Here is an 11,503-nt window from a genome sequence, read left to right as displayed (position 1 = left end):
TGTCTTGATTGAATGGAGACTGGTGCATCAGTGGGTGGGTACACAGGTGTGTGTGTTCATCACCAGCGTACCTGCACAGGCATATAAACAGTCTCTAAAGAGGAAAAGCGCACATTTCTTCAGCTTACTTCGACTACCATGGACCTGAAAGTGGCTGCGGTGACCTTGTGTCTGTGCGCTTTGGCCTTCCACTCGACTGAAGGTAGACTGCTATTAACATGGTCAGATAGATATTGTTTGTTGTGTTGACTTCATTTGTGCTTCAACTGCAGGCGGCTTCCCGAAATGCTGCGTGAAAACCAGAGACTCCGTCCCCCGAATTAAACTCATGATGGTCAGAAAATGGCACATGCAAGAAAGCAGCGGCCCCTGTGACATCAACGCATTTGTGTAAGCTTCAAGTGCTACGATAAACTGTTTTTTTTTTCAATGCCTATAAAATAAATATACAGTGGTACAGTCATCCCTTGTTTTTCGCGGTAAATTGGTTCCAGACAAATTTCGGCCAAGTAAATCATTGATTATAAATTAATAGTTTCTTAGCTAGAGCAAAGAAAAACTGTTAACTACATTCTACATTTTTTTACATTTTGAAAGCCCTCTAGATATGAAAAAACGCCCTTTAGTACACTCTTAATCCACTATACAAAACCAGTAAAAAGTTGGCATGTTGTGTAATTCGTAAATGAAAACAAAATACAATGATTTGCAAATCCTTTTCGACTTATATTCAATTGAATAGACTGCAAAGACAAGATATATAATGTTCGAACTGAGAAACGTAGTTTTCTAACTTAGAATTTAACGGCAGCAAGACATTGCAAAAAAGTTGGCACAGGGGCATTTTTACCACTGTGTTACATGGCCTTTCCTTTTAACAACACTCAGTAAATGTTTGGGAACTGAGGAGACCAATTTTTGAAGCTTTTCAGGTGGAATTCTTTCCCATTCTTGCTTGATGTACAGCTTAAGTTGTTCAACAGTCCGGGGGGTTTTCGTTGTGGTATTTTACGCTTCATAATGCGCCACACATTTTCAATGGGAGACAGGTCTGGACTTCAGGCAGGCCAGTCTAGTACTCGCACTCTTTTACTATGAAGCCACGCTGTTGTAACACGTGACTTGGCATTGTCTTGCTGAAATAAGCAGGGGCGTCCAAGATAACAATGCTTGGATGGCAACATATGTTGCCCCAAAACCTGTATGTATCTTTCTGGGGGAAGGAGACAGCACGACACAGGAAGTATCGCTCAACAGGATTTTATTGAGCTTGATGAGGGATTAGAGTGTGTATGCTACTATGTGTGTGCATACAAGACTCCATGTGCAGGAATTAACAAGGTAATATTACCAGGAGGTTGTAAGTGTGTGTTGGTTGGAAAGGCAAACAAGTTCAAAAGGGCTGGGCAGAAGAAGGTCCGTGATCCAAGCGGGAGGTCCGTGAGGCTGGAGAGAGGCGTCCTGAGGTCCGTGTCCAAAGCGAGGGGTCGAGGATCGAGGGAGGCAGTCAGAGTCCAGAGGGGGATCCAGGGAAGTGAGGCGCACAGCTCACTTCCAAGGCGACGGAGGATACTGCAGGAACAAGGGAAACGACAGGAACAAGTGAGTACAGGAGCAGAGGGATACGGAGAGCAAACACAGGAGAGGAGCCAGAGATGCAAAGCTTATTGTCAGACAGAGAACTATGTTCCAGCACTGGATTGATGGCTGCGTCTTTATGTTGTCGAGCCTCATTAGATCCAGGTGCGCTGATTGCAGTTTGCACTCAGGCAGGTAGGCGCGTGGCTGCGGTCTGAGCGGAACGCGCAGGGACGTGTCCGACGGCGCTCTCAGCGGAGCTTCTAGCTGCAGCGGAAGGAATGATGGTACGTGCATGCGCTGTAACACTTTCAGCATTAGTGGTGCCTCCACAGATGTGTAAGCTACCCATGCCTTTGGCACCAATACACCCCCATACCATCTCAGATGCTGGCTTTTGAACTTTGCGCCTAGAACAATCCGGATGGTTCTTTTCCTCTTTGTTCCGGAGGACACGACGTCCACAGTTTCCAAAAACAATTTGAAACGTGGACTCGTTAGACCACAGAACACTTTTCCACTTTGCATCAGTCCATCTTAGATGAGCTCAGGCCCAGCGAAGTCCGTGGCGTTTATGGGTGTTGTTGATAAATGGCTTTCGCTTTGCATTTTACCTTGCACTTACAGATGTAGCGACAAACTGTAGTTACTGACAGTGGTTTTCTGAAGTGTGGTGATATCCTTTACACACTGATGTCGGTTTTTGATGCACTACCGCCTGAGGGATCCAAGGTCACGGGCATTCAATGTTACATGCAGTGATTTCTCCAGATTCTCTGAACCTTTTGATGATATTACAGACTTTAGATGGTGAAATCCCTAAATTCCTTGCAATAGCTCTTGAGAAATGTTGTTCTTAAACTGTGTGACAATTTGCTCACGCATTTGTTCACAAAGTGGTGACCCTCGCTCCATCCTTGTTTGTGAATGACTGAGCATTTCATGGAAGCTGCTTTTATCCAATCCAATCCAATCCACTTTATTTATATAGCACATTTAAAAAACAAAAATGTTTCCAAAGTGCTGCACAAAAATATTAAAAACAAGTAAAACCAATATAAAAATAAATGTGATTAAAAACTATTTAAATTTTTTATACCCAATCATGGCACTCACCTGTTCCTAATTAGCCTGTTCACCTGTGGGATGTTCCAAATAAGTGTTTGATGAGCATTCCTCAACTTTCTCAGTCTTTTTTGCCACCTGTGCCAGCTTTTTTGAAACATGTTGCAGGCATCAAATTCCAAATGAGCTAATATTTGCAAAAAATAACAGTTTTCCAGTTCGAACATTAAGTATCTTGTCTTTGCAGTCTATTCAATTGGATATAGGTTGAAAAGGATTAGCAAATCATTGTATTCTGTTTTTATTTACAATTTACACAACGCGCCAACTTCACTGGGTTTAGGGTTTATAGTAATACTGCCTGAGGCTGAGCCAATCAGTGGCCACGATACTGAACAGCAGCTCTGATTGGTTTTGGCCCCTCTAGTGTCGATGGTTGGATAGATGGGAACTTTATTAATCCCTTGGGAAAGTTCCTTCAAGGAAATTCAAATTCCAGCAGTAGCAGGTTGCACCAAAAAATACAGAAAAAAACACTCAAAGATAAACAAAATACTACTGTAGTATTGATATTTTTGTTCATTTTGTCATTTCCATGTTTGAAAATGCTTAATTCAGGCCAAAAAAGTTTTTAAATATGCTTTAAAAATAATTTAAAATCTGCTAAAAAATGGTTTTCATTAGTAATCCGTTCCAAAAGGTCTGCTGAAATCCAAGGCATTTTTTTTTTAACATAAGCATTCATGTAAATATGTTCCAGAAAAAATTATTACAAAACAAAACATTTTATAGAGAATAATTATTCAGTAGTTTTACATGCAGAAAGCATATATCCAACATCACTTTGCTAGGCACATCATAGCAAACATGACCGATCACTAAAATTACACAAAAAGGAAAAATGATTCGATTATAAAATGTATGTGGATATTATATAGTAGATTGTTGCAGTCCTTTATTTCCCCAAGTTGCCAAGCATCACCTGATTTTTCTTTCACGGCAGTGTTGTTGAGGGCAAAAGAGATTATTCCCAGCAAATTCTGCCTCGCAACAATGGATAACAAAGAAAGCATATTTTTTCAATCCTGTTTATATGATATGATAAATAAATAGTATATTGTAGTAAGGGTGTGAATCTTTGGGTGCCTAACGAGTAAATCCTATTCTGATTCATGGGGTGACGATTCGATTCAGAATTGATTGTCAATTCAACATGATTCCAGACTCAAAACAATTCCCTCAATTGCACTATTATTTCAGTGGTTCTCAAAACAATGCATTTTTTAATTATTTTATGGATTTTTCTATTTGCACAAAATTGCACCCCGATATTGGAGTATAGTAGTAATGTGGATAATCCCACTGGCTTTCCCTATGCATTCTCTGCTTCATGAGGCAGTGGACCCTTCTTCCCCATACAACTACAAATAGTGAGCATGTCTGGTAATGGCAATTGTTTGTGGGGTTTGGGGCAGAAATGATAGGGTCCCATGATTTCCACTCAGCAACAAGTGACAAGTGAGTCCTCTGCTCTAAACTGCAATAACACAAAGGGCATGATTGATCTGCAAAAAAAGATAGTGCCCCATGAAATCAGCTGATCTACACTATATTGCCACAAGTATTTGGCCACCCATCCAAATGATCAGAATCAGGTGTCCTAATCATAATCATAAAATCAAGCACTTAGGCATGGAGACTGTTTCTACAAACATTTGTGAAAGAATGGGCCGCTTTCAAGAGCTCAGTGATTTCCAGCGTGCAACAAATCCAGTCGTGAAATTTCCTCGCTTCTAAATATTCCAAAGTCAACTTTCGGCTTTATTATAAGAAAATGGAAGAGTTTGGGCACAACAGCAAGTCAGCCATGAAGTGGTAGGCCGCGTAAACTGACAGAGAGGGGTCAGTGGATGCTGAAGCGCATAGTGCAAAGAGGTCGCCGACTTTCAGTACAGTCATTTGCTACAGAGCTCAAAACTTCATGTGACCTTCCAATTAGCCCACATACAGTACGCAGAGAGCTTCATGGAATGGGTTTCCATGGCCGAGCAGCTGCATCTAAGCCATACATCACCAAGTCCAATGCAAAGCGTCAGATGCAGTGGTGTAAAGCACGTCGCCACTGGACTCTAGAGCAGTGGAGATGCCTTCTCTGGACTGATTAATCACGTTTTTCCGTCTGGCAATCTGATGGACGAGGCTGGGTTTGGAGGTTGCCAGGAGAACGGTACATTCTGCATTGTGCCGAGTGTGACATTTTGGTGGAGGACGAATTATGGTGTGTGGGTTGTTTTTCAGGAGTTGGGCTTGGTCCCTTAGTTCCAGTGAAAATAACTTTGAATGCTCCAGGATACCAAAACATTTTGGACAATTCCATGCTCCCAACCTTTTGGGAACAGTTAGTAACGGGCCCCTTCCTCTTCCAACACGACTGTGCACCAGTGCACAAAGCAAGGTCCACAAAGACATGGATGACAGAGTCTGGTGTGGATAAACTTGACTGTCCTGACCTGAACCCCATAGAACACCTTTGAGATCAATTAGAACGGAGACTGAGAGCCAGGCCTTCTCGACCAACATCAGTGTGTGACCTCACCAATGCGCTTTTGGAAGAATGGTGGAAAATTCCTATAAACACACTCCACAACGTTGTGGGCAGCCTTCCCAGAATAGTTGAAGCTGTGATAGCTGCAAAAGGTGGACTGACATCATATTGAACCCTATGGGTTAGGAATGGGATGGCACTTTAAGTTCATATGTGAGTCAATGTGTAGTATAGTATAGAATAGTCTTGTATAATATGGTTAACAGAGAGAAGGGATTCAATTGCGCAACAATATAGATAATCCTGCCCATCGATTGTGTATGTATAGATGGTGGTCAATGGTTGTACAAATGTGTTGACAAAGTGTTCAATTGTAAATATCTCCACAGCCTTTACGTGGCGGGCAGGAAGAAGCCAATCTGTGCTCATCCCAAAGTGAGGATTCATCTGAAGCAAGTTCGGCGGCAGATAATGCAAATGAAGCTGAGGAAGATCGCTGAAATGCAGTGATGTTATTTTGCTCTCATCCATGGTGGAAAATAACCAACCTTGGCGTCTGATAATGAACCCATTGTAACTGATTAGTTACATTCCTGTTCTTAACTGCTCCCACTGATACTGCCCGGGGCTTGAAACGCTTTTGGCTCAAATGTTACCTTTTTTTTTTTTTTTTTTTTAAACCTTGCCAAACGCACTGTTTTGATCTTAGGGATTCAAATAAAGAGGTGTTATTTCAAGTATAAGCGCCTGTCTGATTTAGTATCTTTCAAGACTAAAAACAAAACAAAGACCACACCATTGAAAGGCTTTTGCAAAGGCAGAATTTATAAAAGCAGCTGTACCTAGTAATTAAATTATCACTAATTAACCACAAATGTAACAAACATTTGTTAGGTAGGTGCAACCGTACAACCTAAATATTTAGCATTTGTTCCTGTATCCACTACTATACAGTAAAAACCAGTGGTGGGCCGTGCGTTTCCCACCTAGGCCTTCAGTTGTCATGTCTGTGATCATGTTTTGTTTTGTTATGTTTTGCTTGGTTTTTGGACACTTTTTAGTTCCTGTTTTCACTCCCTTGCTTTGTCACCATAGCAACCATTAGTTTCACCTGGTTCACATCCTCATGTCACGCACCTGTCTCACGTTTTCACATTTTGAGTCACGCACCTGCTGTCACTAATCATGTCACTATATTTTAAGCTTCCAGTTGCCAGGCTGTCTTTCTGGCGACATCACTCTTCTTCATGCCATGTTTACGGTTTCATGCTTAGTTCACGCTGCTTGTTTCGTAGTCCATGCTGCCCTGGTCACGTCATCCCAAGTAAGTTTTGTTTTTTAATAGCACAGTTAGTGTTTTTGTTTCATGTTCTTAGTTAATTGCCTTTGTGCTAGTCTTTTGTTTCATTAGTCAAGTTTGTTCTCCGCCATTGTGCGCGCCTTTTGTTTGCTTCTTTTTTTAGTTATAGTGTTAAAATAAAATATGTACTTACATTCACGCTTTGCCCGTGCCAACTTTCCTTTGCATTCCGGGAAAACACAACACCCCAAGATCCACGTATTGACATCAGTGATGTCCGACTTCAATGATTTCCTCTCAAAATACCAGAATTAATGTCACCACATAACCATGGCTGGAGAAGTACTGTACAGGAACACATTTACGCACTACTGCGCATTGAATCACATCAACAGTGTACTAAACGGGTTATTTTCTGGCTCATTTAAAAATCAATTAACCCACATCAGCAATTAAAACATATCTTATGTGGTACTGTCAACATTAAAATTGCACAAAACATATTAAACGTGAAAAAATAAAGAAGTAAAATATTTGAACTCACAATTTGCAGAACCCATTCCACGCCGTATAAGCCCTCGTAGTCGGTTGATTCGAGTGAAAATGGCGGGCATTTCCCCATTTCATCGCCGACATCGTCTCACAAGATGTAGTTTCTCTTTAAATATCATTCTTGAAAATGGCCTTGCAAATATATATCTGCCACCTAATCAACGTTTTGTTCTCCTTCGTTGTGGGTCAACACTTCCTGCTTCCTGCTAAATTGAAACTAGTGATTGGATACTCACTTTGGAATGACAAGTGAGTATCCAGTCACAGTCTCGTTAACATCAGGCTACCTAGATAGGCTACTGTCAACAATTTGTGATCTGATTGGCTATTGCAACTGTCTCTCAACTTTATGTGTTCTCAAATTCATCCGCTTACGGTCCCGGTGAGTATCCAATCACAGGACACGTAAACGTCACGTTCAACATGAGGCAAGCTAGAAGGCCCTACTGACAACAACTCGTGATCTGATTGGCTATCGCAACTGTCTATCAACTGTATGTGTCCGTTGACTTACAGTGCATGGACGCCCGCATTGCTGATTCTGAAGGCCCCGGGCAGATTTGGTACAGCATGGCAACATAAGCTAGCTGAATTCTGATTGGATAAAAACTCTAACCTAAAAACAACAGCACTGGAAGGAGCATAATATGACATGAAGATAATATGAATACTTTTAGATATTTAGGGAAAGTTAATTAAAAATGACTTTTATCTTTAATTATGATCATCATTTCTGGTTATGTTAGGCCAGCAGAGAAGGCCTTGCTGGCTCTGATGACACACCGCTTGTAAAAACATGTCAGAGCGGGACACTCAGTTATTGGCACTGATGGCTGTGTAACTCAAGTTGTAAAAAAAATTTATTATCAATCAATCAATCAATGTTTATTTATATAGCCCTAAATCACAAGTGTCTCAAAGGGCTGTACAAGCCACAACGACATCCTCGGTACAGAGCCCACATACGGGCAAGGAAAAACTCACCCCAGTGGGACGTCGGCGAATGACTATGAGAAACCTTGGAGAGGACCGCATATGTGGGTAACCCCCCCCCCCTCTAGGGGGGGGGGGGTTTTACAAAAAATAAGCAAGCAACATCATGTTTTAAGAGCTTGGAAATTATGTTAAAAGAAAATTAAATCTTGTTTAAAAAAATAAGCAAGAAACATCATGTTTTAAATTCCAGGAAATGAGGAACGACCATATTAAGAGAACCATGGCTCCATTTGGTTAAATGAAACAGTTCCCTCTGGTGGCAGATTAGGAACAAGATAAGTGTTTTGCAGAAAAATACAATCATATTTTTGGGCCTTTTAAAGGCAGTATCTATCTAATAACACAAGTATTATTGTGCTTGTATTTGTACTGCTGATGCGGGGGTCAGCAACCCGCGGCTCTAGAGCCGCATAGCGCCACCCTAGAGGCTCCCTGGACCTCTTTCAGAGATGTGTGAAAATGGAAAAAGATGAAGAAAAAAATATATTATTTGTTTTAATATATTTTCTGTAGGAGAACAAACATGACACAAACCTTCCTAATTGTTAGAAATCCCACTGTTTATGTTATACATGCTTCACTGATGAGAGTGTTTGGCGAGCGCCGTTTTGTCCTACTAGTTTCAGCGATCCTTGAACTCATCGTAGTTTGTACAACTTTCTCCGATGCTGCCACAGAAAGACGTGTTTTATGCCACTCCTTCTTTGTCTCATTTTGTCCACCAAACATTTTATGCTGTGTGTGATTGCACAAAGGTGAGCTTTGTTGATTTTATTGATATACTGGAGTGCCTATCAGGCATATTTGGTCAATCCATGACTGCAAGCTAATCGATGCTAACATGCTATTTAGGCTAGCTGTATGTACATATGGCATCATTATGCCTCGTTTGTAGGTATATTTGAGCTCATTTAATTGCCTTTACTTATGTCCTCTGTGTATTGAATTTATATCTGCATGCCTCATGACACATATTATCTGTATGTAATATTGGCTGTATTTCTCATAGTTGTTTGTGTGCCATGTTGTTCCAGACCACAACAAACTTTACCCAGCTTGCAAAGATTGTAATGAATCCATTATAAGAAGACAGCCTGCCGTTTCCTTAAATTTGGACACACACATCCATACTTTTGGCCATTCTGAGCCAGTAATTTCCAGAAGTTATCCCATCCTGTCAGAAACCTCCATTTTACTAATGATTTCCAATGTAGCAAAAATGTGCAGAATAAAAATTTAAATACAACATTTCTGTCAACGAAGATTTGTGTCAGCCTTTGATAGTAGGCTAATATAGACTTACTTCATGTGTTGCCTTCATTATAACACTTATATAAGGCTTTAAATTTTTTGCAGATTATATCTTTTGTATTTTTGGTCCAATAATGCTCTTTCAAAAATGTGGGTTGCCTTACCCTGTGCTAATGTGCTAAAGCATTTAAGTCCCATCTCATACTTGCCAACCCTCCCGATTTTCCCGGGAGACTCCCGAATTTCAGTGCCCCTCCCGAAAATCTCCCGGGGCATCCATTCTCCCGAATTTCTCCCGATTTCCACCCGGACAACAATATTGGGGGCGTACCTTAAAGGCACTGCCTCTACAACCTGTCGACACGTCCGCTTGTCCTCCATACAAGCAGCGTGCCTGCACAGTCACATTATATATGCGGCTTTTACACACACTTTAGTGAATGCAAGGCATACTTGGTCAACAGCCATACAGGTCACACTGAGGGTGACCGTATAAACAACTTTAACACTGTTACAAATATGCGCCACACTGTGAACCCACACCAAACAAGAATGACAAACACATTTCGGGAGAACATCCGCACCGCAACACAACATAAACACAACAGAACAAATACCCAGAACCCCTTGCAGCACTTACTCTTCCGGGACGCTACAATATACACCCCCCGCTACCACCAAACCCCCCCATCTCCCGAATTCGGAGGTCTCAAGGTTGGCAAGTATGTCCCATCTTAAAACTCATTTATATACTCTAGCTTTTAAATAGACCCCCCTTTTAGACCAGTTGATCTGCCGTCTCTTTTCTGCTCACGAAGGAGGGGGGGGGGGTTGCACAGATTAGGTGACCACAGATGACCCGCTAGCTGTTCAAAGTCGGGACCCGGGGTGGACCACTCATCTGTGCATCAGTTGGGGACGTTTCTGCGCTGCTGACCTGTCTCCACTCAAGACGATCTCTTGCTGGCCCCACTATGGACTGGACTCTCACACTATTACAGTAACTAGATCCACTCGACGTCCATTGCACCGGTCGCCCAGGGGGATGCGGGGGGTCCCCACATCTGCGGTCCCCTTCCAAGGTTTCTCATTGTATCCCGTTGGGTTGAGTTTTTCCTTGCCCTGATGTGTGATCTGAGCCGATGATGCCGTTGTGGCTTGTGCAGCCCTTTGAGACACTCGTGATTTAGGGCTATATAAATAAACTTTGATTGATTGATAATGTATTAAATAGGGATGTCCGATAATATTGGGCTGCCGATATTATCGGCCGATAAATGCTTTAAAATGTAATATTGGAAATGATCGGTATCGGTTTCATAATTATCGGTAATTAAAAGGGAAGTAAAATGTATGACGTTTTAAAACGCCGCTGTGTACATGGACGTAGGGAGAGGTACAGAGTGCCAATAAACCTTAAAGGCACTTCCTTTGCGTTCGTGCCGTCCGAGTCACATAATATCTACCGGCTGTTCTCACCACGAATTAATGCAATGCATACTTGGTCAACAGCCATACAGGTCACACTGAGGATGACCGTATAAACAACTTTAACACTGTTACAAATATGCGCCACACTGTGAACCCACACCAAACAAGAATGACAAACACATTTCGGAAGAACATCAGCACCGTGGCACAACATAAACATGACAGAACAAATACCCAGAATCCCTTGCAGTACTAACTCTTCCAGGACGCTACAATATAAACCCCCCGCTACCCCCTACCCCCACCCACCCCAACCCCGCCCACCTCAACCTCCTCATAGTCTCTCTCAGGGAGAGCATGTCCCAAATTCCAAGCTGCTGTTTGGATAGATAGATAGATAGATAGATAGATAGTACTTTATTGATTCCTTCAGGAGAGTTCCCTCAGGAAAATTAAAATTCCAGCAGCAGTGTACAGAATTGAGATCGAATTTAAAAAGTAAAAAATAAATAATGGGGGTATAAATGGAAACAGAATACAAAAATATTACAATAAGAATAAAAATAAAAAGCAACAATGAGAATAAAAATATAACAGTAAAATAAGAATATAACAAGAGAAACTAGGCAGTAGTGACCATGTTATGAAAAAGTATTGCACTGTTATTGTTTTTAGGCATGTTAAAAAAAAACAATGCACTTTGTGACTTCAATAATAAATATGGCAGTGCCATGTTGGCATTTTTTTTCCTTAACTTGAGTTGATTTATTTTGTAAAACCTTGTT

General features: G+C 41.4%; 1 protein-coding gene across 1 annotated transcript; it reads left to right on the top strand.

The window, feature by feature from the left end:
- Positions 1 to 74: 74 nt before the first annotated feature.
- Positions 75 to 5,889, top strand: ccl27a (chemokine (C-C motif) ligand 27a). The gene is made up of 3 exons (XM_062025490.1): positions 75 to 202; positions 273 to 390; positions 5,578 to 5,889. Exons 1-3 carry the CDS (start codon positions 139 to 141, stop codon positions 5,696 to 5,698), a joined length of 303 nt encoding a protein of 100 aa, XP_061881474.1. The 5' UTR covers positions 75 to 138; the 3' UTR covers positions 5,699 to 5,889.
- The last annotated feature ends 5,614 nt before the right edge of the window (positions 5,890 to 11,503 follow it).

The sequence above is a fragment of the Entelurus aequoreus genome, linkage group LG17 (assembly GCF_033978785.1).
Source record: "Entelurus aequoreus isolate RoL-2023_Sb linkage group LG17, RoL_Eaeq_v1.1, whole genome shotgun sequence".
Lineage (NCBI taxonomy): Eukaryota > Metazoa > Chordata > Actinopteri > Syngnathiformes > Syngnathidae > Entelurus > Entelurus aequoreus.
Note: the sequence above shows the minus strand (reverse complement) of the source record. Positions and strands in the feature narration are given on the sequence as shown.

What these genes read in the sequence shown, in the direction of transcription:
- ccl27a (XM_062025490.1), top strand. Translation starts at nt 139, where the DNA reads ATGGACCTGAAAGTGGCTGCGGTGACCTTGTGTCTGTGCGCTTTGGCC. An exon ending in GGCCTTCCACTCGACTGAAG is followed by an intron (nt 203 to 272) that starts GTAGACTGCTAT and finishes CTTCAACTGCAG; the next exon opens with GCGGCTTCCCGAAATGCTGC. An exon ending in TGTGACATCAACGCATTTGT is followed by an intron (nt 391 to 5,577) that starts GTAAGCTTCAAG and finishes ATATCTCCACAG; the next exon opens with CCTTTACGTGGCGGGCAGGA.